The sequence below is a fragment of the Eurypyga helias genome, unplaced genomic scaffold, assembly GCF_000690775.1.
Source record: "Eurypyga helias isolate BGI_N326 unplaced genomic scaffold, ASM69077v1 scaffold15344, whole genome shotgun sequence".
Taxonomy (NCBI): domain Eukaryota; kingdom Metazoa; phylum Chordata; class Aves; order Eurypygiformes; family Eurypygidae; genus Eurypyga; species Eurypyga helias.
The window spans coordinates 44462-55927 of NW_010247023.1; the positions used below are offsets into that span (position 1 = coordinate 44462).

General features: G+C 52.3%; 1 protein-coding gene across 1 annotated transcript in view; it reads left to right on the forward strand.

Moving 5' to 3' along the window:
• Positions 1-11466, forward strand: part of CACNA1G (calcium channel, voltage-dependent, T type, alpha 1G subunit) — a 100704-nt gene that overhangs the window by 18689 nt on the left and 70549 nt on the right. The window contains 3 exon segments of the mRNA XM_010150615.1: positions 6-70; positions 159-203; positions 1251-1615. Coding sequence (XP_010148917.1) covers positions 6-70; positions 159-203; positions 1251-1615 — 475 coding nt within the window.

Sequence of the window (11466 nt, forward strand, 5' to 3'; positions counted from 1 at the left end):
TTGACGAGCCTCAACATCCCTCCCGGGCCCTACAGCACCATGCACAAGCTGCTGGAGACGCAGAGCACGGGTGAGCCGGGGGCTGGACGGCAGTCTGGGGCTGCCTTGCAGAAATACAAGCTGTGACATAATTTCTTTCTCTTTCTCAATCTTCGCAGGAGGTATTTCAGTCCACGTTACGGAGAAAGGTGATGGCTTTCCAGGTGAGGCCAACACGAATTTTCTGACCTACCTAATGCATCTTATAGCCAAAACCAGGAGGGAGGTTTCAACCTCCCAGACTTCATACTTGCAAGAATCCAAGAGAAATTAATGTTTTCAATGAGCCCATTTTCTTTCCCATCCGCATCCTCCCCTCAAACCAGTTTATCTTGCAATTACAAGGAACGCTCCCCAAATCCCTACACTCCCAGAATTGGCTAGAACTGGGCTCAGTGACCCTGAGCAGAGCTGGAGCCCGGACTAGCAGCTTCCAAATAGCCGTGTCCCTTCCTCACTGAAACACAGGGCTTGGAGGTGGCTGCATTGCCCACCGCTTACTACAGAACTTGGGGATGGACACCTTTCAGATCTGAGTCCCAGCGCATCCCTGAGCGCTGCATAGCTCTGCTCCACATGGGACATGAGGCTGGAGACAAAGTGCACAGAGCTGGGCTCTGAGGAGGTTTGGTGCTGGTTTTTATGCGCGCTGCTGCGTGCTGTGCATGAGTCAGGAGCATGCTTTGCAGATAGCCTTTCCCCTGGCAGCCAGCTGGTGGGACTTTTGGGGAATATCCCGCTGGTGTTGTCACCCGGGAGCCACCTGGCAGCTGGAGCTGCTGTTGGGGGCAGCGTGTGGAGGGGGGAAGCTGGTAATTTCAGACCATCAGCAAACAGCAGGAGCAGGAAAGGAGGCTGCTGGTGGCGGTGCTCCTGCTAATTACACCCAGAGCCTGCCAGGGCCAGGGGAGCTGATTGCTTTCTCCTAGCCATAATGGCCAGAGGTATAACGAGGTGGGTTATGGGTCCTGGGCTGGTGGCAGTGTCTGCCTGGGGGCAGCAAAGAGGCCTTTGTGAGAGAAGGAGCTCAGGGAGCCCAGGTTTTGCCTAGGGCTCTTGAACCCAGCAGGAGCCCTTTTCCCCTTAAGAAATGTCTGTCTGTGGAGAGCAATGTTTTGGTGCTAACAGGGATGGAGATTTGCTCCCATGGCTACCTGCAGCCCCCCATCCTGGCTGATGGGCTGCCCTGCCCTCCTCTGCTGGCATTTCAGGTCCCTGCCAAAGCTCCTGCAAGATCTCCGGTCCCTGCACCAAGCTGGAGGGCGGCTCCTGCAACCCCGAGAGCTGCCCTTACTGCCTCAAGGCGCTGGCGAGCGAGGCTGAGCTGACGGACAACGAGACAGCCGACTCGGACAGCGAGGGGGTCTACGAGTTCACGCAGGATGCCCACTACAGCGACCAGCGGGACCCCCAGCGGCGCAGAGCCCGGGCCAGGAGAGCGAGCCGGGTGCTGGCCTTCTGGCACGTGGTGTGTGAGACCTTCCGCAAGATCGTGGATAGCAAATATTTTGGCCGTGGGATCATGGTGGCCATTCTCATCAACACGCTCAGCATGGGGATCGAGTACCACGAGCAGGTGAGTGCTGCCCCAGCAGCTCCCGGCACAGGAGAGATGTGGGAGGTGTTATGGGTCCGAATCCGGCTGCTGGTGGGATGGTTTGGGGTGAGAGGCATTGGTGTGCTGCAGAAAGGGTCCCAGGACAAAGCAGGGCTGTGTTTTCTCCTCGGAGCCTGCTTCCAGCTTTCAGGCAGAGGTAGGCAACGACCACCTTGCCTGGTGCTGGGCTGCATGAGCTCCCACATCCCAGCCCTGCCAGGGATGCTCAGCGCCAGTGCCGAGACGATCATGGGGCAGCACCACGCGTTGCTGGGTTCTGTGGCGCAGGGGCCAAGGAGAGGACTCAGCCCTTTGCTGCCGGGTTTATGCCAGCCCAGCAGTGCTGCTGGTGGCTGCGGGGTCCGGGGTCGGTGCAGCTGCAGGCAGGGAAGTCTATTGAATTTGCAGTCCCTGGAGAGGAGGTAACAAATGCCTTTGCCTCCCTGGTGAATGCTCCAGCAGCAGCACACTGAGTCCAAAATAGACTGTCGCTGGCTATTCCTCCGCTCGATTATCTGTGTCCTTGCGGGGAAGGGGCTGCCTCTACTCCAGCCGCTTGCACACTTGTCACCTGGCAGAACCTTTCCCTATATATAGCCATTATAAAAAGGAGTTCCCACGTTCTTGAAATGTCTCCATAAGGATGACAAGAGCTCTGCTTCTAGAGAGGCTTTTGTGCAGTCTGGTTTTGGGGCTGCTGCCGGTGGTGCACGTGGAGCGGTACCCTGGGTCCTGCCGCAGGCAAGGCTTGCCTTGGTGCTGCAGGTGCAAGCGTCGCTTGGATTTAGGGTGAAGGATTTATTAGCAGGGATGCTGAGATGTTGCAAAACCTTGTTATATACCCCGCCAATGCCCAAAGGCTCACGATGGTCGGTCTGGCATGATGCTTCCCCTGGGATGCTGGAGCTCTCCCATCCCGGACAGACACAGCCACCGCCATCCCAGCACTGGGAACTCCCTTGCATCTCAAGTCGTGGCTATTTACTTTTCCCCCTGCCTGGCATGTTTGGGATTTGCAGAGTTGCATGCAGAGGTGTTTCTCCCACAGCTCCCAGTGGCAGCAGTGGCGGCCGCAGACCGTCTCCACGCTCCCGTGTCCTCCCGTGGCATTAATGCCTCAGCGACAGAACGCCGGGGAGAGGCGGCTGTGCTAAATGTGTCCCTTCCAGCCAGCACCTTCTCCCTGACGTCCTAATACAGTCTGGCTGGCTAACCGTTGTTTTCAGTACGCATTAAACAGCGATGCGCTCTGAAGTCCCGCAGGTTTCACCTTCCTGTGCTGCCCTTGGTGGGAGCTCAGCGGGAAGCTTGAGTGATTCCACCTTTATTTAATAATCTCGGGAAGATCATCTCTTAAGAACCTGGGGGGAGGTGGCTCAGGAAGCCGACAAACAGTTGTATTTCTCCTTCGGCTGAAGGGTGAAAGCAGATCCACCATGTCTGTGTCGTGACTGCTCGAGGGGCAGATTGTTGCCCTTTATCAGGAGCATCTCTGGGAGATGCTGGTGTTGGCTCCCACCGTGCGTGTCCCAGGGCGACCATCCCAACGGTTGGGTGGCCGAGCAGGCTCCCACCATCAAACACCCTAAAGGCAATACAGCTCCTTAATCCTTTGGCTCGGGGGAAATAGGGCAGCGGGGGTGCTGGTCTCTGCTCCGGTGCATGCCAGCAGGCAGCTGGATGGGAAGAGGCAGATTTTTGTGGTGTTTTTTCGGGTAACAAGGTGAAGGAAACTGATAAGCGTGGGGGGACTCCAGACACTGTGGGTGGTTGCTTTCTTTTTTTGAAGCTACTACTGTTCCAGATTCCCTTCTCCCAGGCAGTTGGAGTGAGTAGCGGAGCTTGTTTCTATTAGTTCATCCGCTCAAAGTGGCGGCAGAGAGCAGAGAGGTGTTTTTCTGTAAACTCGGGAGGCTTATAGTCTGCTGTTTCATAATCTGACAGTTATGAGAGCAGGAATTAGAGGGGAGAAGTGCTGGACCAGGCCTTTCTTCAGAGATTATAAACACTCAAACATGTGATTTTTTTTTTTTTTCTTTTAGAAGACCCTTTCCTAAAAGTCCAAGCGATCAGCCTCAGCAAATTTATCTTCATTGGCTGAATGTTTGCAAAGAAGTGAGGGGCTTGAATCTCTGACTATCTATATTAAGCTCTCTGCTTATTTAATGAATATTTACCTCTTGGGTTTTTCACGTGAGGCCACCGTGGGCATGCCGGGCTATATTAGGATAAATACTTTCAGGACATGTTTTATGCTGTCACGTCAAAAGCCTTGTGTGGTTTACCAGCACCTTGCCAGAGGGGAGAGGATGCACCAGCAGCTACTCTGGGAGAGGAAGGATGGATGGGCTGATGGTTATTCTGGGAGGAGGAAGGCTTCTGCCCTCCCATCTGTCCCCAGAAGTGTTGGGGTGGGATTCAGAAGCTCTGGGACCATCAGAGCACCCTGGAATTCAAACATGAGCTCATCAGCTGAGGTCCTCGTTATAGCCGGGGGAGAGAAGTGTGCTCCTCTGGAGGCTTGGCATCTCACCTTGGGACAGGCAGCCTGGGAAGACCTGCTTCTTTCCATGGAAGATACCTGGAAGACTGAAACGGTCTTTCTGTCATTTGCTGAACAGACTCATCAACCAGAGAAGGCCAGGTTGGGATATTTAGGATGAAAGTGATTCTTTGAACACACATCAAAATGAGTGGAAATTGGGAGCGTGTTGAAAACACTGGCTCCCGCCTCTTGGTGTTTGTTTGCCTTCACCAATCAGTCAACCTGGCCAGACTGAGCACCCAAGGCCAGGGGTGCTGGACACACATAGCAAAGGCGGTTCGTGTCCCCACGGGTTCATATCCTGCCTTAGAACCTTCCATCCCGAAGCTCCTCTCCACAGACCTCTTTTCATAGCAAAGTCATTGTCAACAAGTATTTCACCACGAAAGGCTGGGGGTTCAGGAGCTGGGTTGCCCCTCGGCTCCTTCTGACGTGAGCGTGCTGGCTTTCTCACTCAGCATCCGGGCGCTTCCGCGTGGTTCCTGCACGTGCGTGAGCTGTAGGTACACCTGACTGGGCTTAACTCCGCGGTTTCTGCCCATCCTCCCCACCCGTCCAGCTCCGACTCCTGCCTTTCTCGCCACGGCTGGGTTCCGTGGGAGGAAAGCAGAGCGGTTTGAGGTGCACGGAACACTCACCTTGTCGCTGCTGCCGGGCAGCAGTGTGAAATTTTCCATCAGGGAAATGACAACCAGATTGCTGCGGATTATTAATGTGACTGCTAAATAGCTTGTTTTTCTACGGAGATGAAGCAAAATGCAGGTAGAAACTATTAGCTTTGGGTAGAGGAATATAAAGGTGATTTAAAGGTAGACTCCGGGGGATTTTTAAATACACTGTTGAACCAATTGACTGATGCGCCTTAGGGAAGCTGAGACTCTGCAGCTCTGCGGGTTCAAACGGCTGGGGCTTTACAAAAGCTTGTTCTGCCATAGAGCAGGAGTAAAATGTGCTGCTAGACCAGAGGGTTTCTGTGCCGCTTTCCCCCAGCCCTGGCTGTAAGCCAGACCGTGTTCCACAATATGCTGCCTTTTTTTTTTTTTTTTTAACCCTCCTCCAAATCCTTCCTTGGAGTGAAATGCAAAGCCTTTAGTACAAGGCGTGATGTTGAACTCCTCAGCAGGGGAAAGAATTCGGCAAGGGCTTCCTTGAGGAAAGGCTTTGGGGTTTTGTTTTTGTTTTTAAAATCTGGTTCGCATTGAACTGCCTGGCTGTTCGGATTTTCCCTGTCTGAACTCGCGTTGGATGAACTATACCCTACATATTCATTTGTTTAAATAGCGCTTGAATTTCAGCCGCCGTCTCTGCGGTGTTCTGCCATTGTTAACATAAGAAAGAGACTGGAGAGTCCTGCACTGGCCTCCCCAAAGCTGCAGTCGGTTCAAATCCATGGCTGGAGCTTGTGGGGACTTGAGTGATCCAAACTCCGGTGTCTCTGAAGGAAGGAAAAGAAAATTGCTTCGGACCTGTAGAGAACCTTTTGTTAATTTTTAAAAGCAAACTGGAAGGATGACAAGGGTGAATGATTCTCTGGGACAGCACCCAAGGGGAAAAGCTCACCATCCGCGGGAGGCAGTTCTTCAAGGGAGTGGGAAGAGGCGATGCTTGACATCCCCCTAGCAGGAGGATAACTGGTGGAGTACCCCCAGCTACAGCAAGGTGTTGTAGCAATGCCCAAAGCTTCAGTGCCCCAAACCGAGGCGTGAAACCTCCATCTGCAGGAGGCACGAGCAGCTTAAGCCCGCGGTAGTACCTTAAGCCAAACTCCGGGTGCATCCCGCTGCGGGCGCCTGGGGTGTACCCAGTACAGATGATGTAAAGTGGTCACTGGTAACGCTACCATCTAATAGCTGCTGCGGCATATCAACCATCTGATGGTTGATGGAAATATCAACCATCTGTGCCGAAGCGTCAGAGGATGGGAAATTTTCAGGTATCCAGGATGATCGAGAGGGGAGGTGAAGGGTCAGTAACTGCAGCAACGTTAGAAACCTGCCGGCGTGGAGGAACCATTAGGCTCCAGGTTCAGGCATTAATAATAGTCACCCAAATGGTATTTATGTACTTCTGCCTGAATTCCGCGTGCAGGGAAGAGGGTAACTGAAAATTATTAGCTGTTGTGACACTCACTGACCGATTTCTCCATGTGGGAGGAAAATTTGACTGCTCCACGGAGAAGTGGCGTAACAGAGCTGGGCAGTGGGGATTTGGCAGGCTGGTGCCCCAGGTTTTGGGGGTTTGAGTCTGTGCTAGTGTCCCAAGTCCTGGGCAAGCCAGAGGCCAGCAGTCTGGATCCATTTTTTAGCGCTGCCTCAAGAAATAAAGGCGTTTTGGGGAAACAGAAGCACTTTGCTCCCAGGACTTGGTGGTGAAGCGCATCCTAATCTCCACGATTCATGCCAAGTTGAACCTTCTGATGCTGGCCCCAGCGTGGTGGAGGACAGCTGCAGATTTGTCAGGCATATGGAGGTTGCTCCTTTGACATCCCTGTGTGCCAAAATGAGATCTTGTCAAGTGCTCATCCGCCTCCCGCAGAGGCTGTGGAGGATCCGGGGATGAGCTGTAGCCCACAGGGTGCGTGCTTCCCAGCTCACCCTTGTCTGGCTGCGGAGGGTGGTTGTGGATAACACTGTGTCCCCCTCCAACCTCTGCAGCTCCACATCAGGTCGATCCAGGACATCTAAATTTTGTCTTCTTTTTATATGTGTGGATCTGTGTCAGGCCTCCAGGTTAGGAAGGAAGGGAATCCTTTTTGTGTAAAATATTTTTGGTATCATCTCTTGCACCTCTTTTGAATTGCTTTCTGCGAGTGCAGGGACTCAAAGACTCGTCCCACATCCAGGCAGCAGCTGGTGCTGCACAAGGGGCTCTCTGCATCACACGCTGATGCAAACCAGAGCTGTACCCCCTTAACCCTGCACCCCGTCTGCTTCGCTCCAACCGTGGCCTTAATAGTACAGCCCGACTTTCTCTGTGGTGAAATTTGATGCTTCCCTGTTTGACTCTGATTCATTAGGTTTTGATTCAGGAGGGCACTTGGGCATGTGTGTGCATCCCTTAAATCAGTGAGACAGCCCTTCCCCAGACAGTCTCCGTCTGCCCCAGGCTCTTCCTGGGAGCTCACAAGGTCCCGCGTACATGCACCGTCTTCTCTTCCCAGAGATATCTCCACTTCCACGTTGGTGCATATCCCATGTCTCCATTTAACTCCATTACACATCTCTCCAGCCCTGTGCCAGCTACTCCTAGCCAAGCGATCAAAGCTTTGGCAGCGCAGCCAGGCTTTCCCTCCCTCGGTGTCTGCTGGCTTTGCCTAAATCAGGGCTTGTAGCATCGACTTAATTTCTCAGCGCTACAGCTGCGTAGGGCTCTCCCACGGTAGGAACACGAGGTGCCCTATAGATTTGCACGTGCTGTATTCAATTATCTCCTGCTTAAGCAGAAATTACCTCTTATTAACGGTTTGTTGCTGGAGACTGGAGGAGTCAAGTCAACACTAATGGAAATCATCGGAGCTGTTAATCACTAGGATCAGAAACTTCAAAACCAGCCCTCTGTTTGTAAATGGGGGTAATTCTTGTTATGGACCTTGGGAGGTTCTTCCCCTCCTCCGTGTTTCGAGGGTTTGTGAGGTCTTGTACGAAGTTCTGTTTTAATTGACTCGCTCACAAAGTTCTTCCAGAGTGCCATGCAAAATACAGGTGCCGTGGTCCTCATAGTCATTTAAAAAACGAGCCGTGCCTGTAAAGTAGACTTTATCCTGGTTCTGGAGACTGAATCATACGAAAATTAAATGAGATTTCATGCAACTGGAAAGTGTATGGGTTTTTTATCAGATAATTCAGTTCGCTGTGTGCTTTAGGGATGAGCCGATGTGGATTCCTTGACTACTGAAGTTTTCTTCAGCTCCCAGGATGGGGAGCCGTATGTGTCAATCCTTTCCTGTTAATTTAGTTCTGAGGCTGGAAATACTGGGGCTGCCTTAGATCCTATCATTACAGCTGTTGTTTCTGCTGCCATCCGTACCCTCGTGTTATCTCTGCTCCGGCAGCATTGAAAAGAGACTCCGGCTCGGTGAAATGGGAAAATGATGTGTGCTCTCGAAACTTGCTTCATCCCCGCGCGGATGAAAAATCGCTGCTCTCTGCAGATAGCCGTGCGTTTCTGCCTGATCCTTCTCTGATTATTGTGTGGTTGTTCCCCTTGGGTGGGAGCCAGCAAACACAGCTAGAGCTTCTGGAGCATCTTCAGCTTGCACCAGCAAACACTTTCATCTGTCAGCGCTCCTGATTGCTGATTGTTGGTGATTTCCCAGGGATCAGTCCACGTTTTTCCTGGGTTCTCCTGGTAGCAGTTGGTCCCAGTGCTGGTGGAGCCCATGACTCTGCCCCGCTGCCACCCGTGTCCTCACAGAGCCCCTTCCCACCCCACTCAGCCCCCAGCGGGAACAGGGATGGGAGCCGAGCGTGTTTTTCCTCGTCTCTGCTGGATTTTGGCTCTTTGTTATAATTGTTTTTTTGCTGATGTTAGGAAACGACTGGCTTTTCCCCCGTGGGTGTCTGTCAGCATTAGAGATAGCGTTGCCAGCATCAGAAACTCGGGTTCCGCAGAACACAGAGACAGCCTTTTTCTTTTTCTTTTTATATTTCCTCCCTCCCCCCGGTACCTTCTCAAGTACTAATGGGGAGATAAGTTTTAAACTTGGTTTAGATTAACTAGAAATAGAGGGCTTTAAATCTCAAGTACTTACAAGGTGTGACCAAGTGGAAATGCAGCTTTTGTTCAGCTTAAGCTCCTTCGAAATCTGGGCAAAGGGATGAGCCAGTCCATGTTTTTCTTGCATTTTCTGGGATAATATTCATCCAGAAATCTCAAGCTGAGAGAGATAAGGAGTTCAGGCAAGAATATCTGCTGTGCCTCCTGAGGGTGGGAAAGAGAGCCCATCCCCGGGGCGTGAGGGGAGGAGAGCACAGTCTGCAGGTCTTGTTTATGGTCCCGGGCAGGGATGGTTCATGGCAGGTCCCTTCAGGGTTGGTTGATGAGCTTCTCCATCGTACCCGGGGCTTGTCCCCTCGTTTGCACCCTGGGCTTGGGGTGGGTAAGAGGCAGAGGTGCGTGGGGACACAGCCCCATACGGGCAGGTGGGGCTGGGGAACTCGGTTGTTGGCTATGGTTGCTCAACAAGGATGTGGTGGAGACGAAGTCTTGTGCCAGAAGATGCCATGTCCATGGGACTCGGCTTCTTCCTTCTGCAGGTGTGGGGTGGGAAGGGACATTTGTTAATTGGAACGGGGAAGAACGGGTGGAAGGTGAAGAGATTAGTGGCAGTGCTGGAAGGTAAGCCCTCCTGTGCAGACAGCTCCGATTTCTCCGAAATGAAAGCTGCTTTCCTTCCTTTCTTACAGCATTACTTGCTGTGGCATCAAATATTCAGCCTCCGTTCAGCCCGTAACAAAATCCTCCTTTCCCGTGTGGTGATGGGATGAAACTGGACTTGTTCGCTTGTCTGTCAAAGTCATTTCCTTTTAATAAATGCCTATAAATCCTGAAATTCCCAGCAGTCCTCCTCCAGCCCACCGAGCAGCGAGCACACTGCCCTTTCCGTGTCTCCAGCCCCAGGAGGAGCAGAGCAAAACCCGCTGCAATCCCGCTACTTTCTGAATTGTTTTCTCTAACCAATTTGGCAGAGGATGAGTAGAGAAAGCCTATCGGGCTCCGATTAAGCATGGCTCAGGTTCACACTGCTGGACCCAGGACAATAGCTAAAGCCTGATGCCTTTTAAGGAGCCCCAAAGACAATGAATGTCATCACTGAAAATATGTGTGGATTGAGTTTCTATTTATAAAGTAGCAGGAGGCTCTGGAGCTAAGAGGAGCGGTATTTACGGAGGGGAACCAGAGTGTTTTTTCGGATGGCTGTGGCTCAGCGGGTGCACCAAGGCGGGGGGAATAACGTGGGTGTGGTGAAGGCAGGGCATGGAGAAGGCTCACTGGTGGACTGAGGACACAGCCATGAGCTATAAATGATGGGGAATTGGGTGTGGGAGAGGGCAAAAAAGGGGCACCTCGTTTTGTTAATTAATAGCTGCTTCCATTCATCAGAAGGGAAGTTTTGCCCCAGGAGTTGTGGTCTGGCTCCTGTTTTGAGGTGGACCTGGTGCGTGTCAGCACCTACGCAGAGGGTGGAGGGGATTTTAACGGAGCGGTGTCAGGTTGAAAATCGCATCTTTGTGTGACCTGTTTGATTTTTTTCTTATGTATATATATTAAAAATCTGCAAGTGATGAGTCAGTAAAATGTTGTTGGTGTTTCCTGTGAAATAGCTGAGGTCAGTATTTTCTTTCTGTGTTATTTTGCCTTAGTTGCCATGGTAATGATTTCAGAAGGGTTTTATTCTGTCGCTGTTTGAATGGGTTAGAAGTTTTCATGGTCTTCTGAATCCGCTCACAGAAGCAGAGCCCTCGGGATCAGGAGGGATCTGGCTCCCGGGCAGTCACCCCATCCCTCCCTCTGTGCGGTGGCAAGACAGATTGTTTTTTCTATTTTATTTTATTGTTAGCAAGATAGAGAGGAAAGACCCTGGGGTGCTTCTGCTCTTTTGTGCTGACATCCCCAGGGGCAGGGGCTGGGTAAGACCAGGCTTGGACACAGCCTGGATCTCGCTGCCTGGGCAAGGGGGAAATGAGGATGGACAGATCCCTGTGAGACGTGCCCGCGGCGCTGGGTGCAGGTCTGCTGATGGTGATGATGGAGAACCTGTGCCTTTTGTGGGGCACAGCTGGAGGAAGGCAGGAGTAGAAGCCTTGTAAGCTCTGTGCACTGTCTGCTGGGGCACTTGGTTGCACTTCATCGCATAGCAGGGCTTGCCCTTCAGAAATTGGGAAACACAGCCCCTGGGCTTGTGCTTTTAAGGACCCCAGTCCCTGTCCTCACCTTTTTCCTCACTCACCTGCAGCCTTGCTTGCTCAGCAGACACCTTGGAGCCCCGTGCACAGGGACGAGTAGCGTGTGCCACTGTGTTGTGCCCAGGTGGGAACGGAGCACGTCCCTTCTGCCATCAGAAACCTCACTTGTGAGCTTCTACTCAGTTTAAAAAAAGAAATAAAAATGTTACAGCCTATTTTGGAATGCTGGAAAAGGGCAGGGTGCTGGGCCAGCTCCACGATACTCCTCAAGGCACCATTTAGCACCTGGGGACATCTCCCCGTGGCTCGTCCTGTCCCCCCCCGGCAGTGCCCTGCCCGAAACCTCCAGGCAGGGTGCAGAGAACACCCCCTCCTCGCCG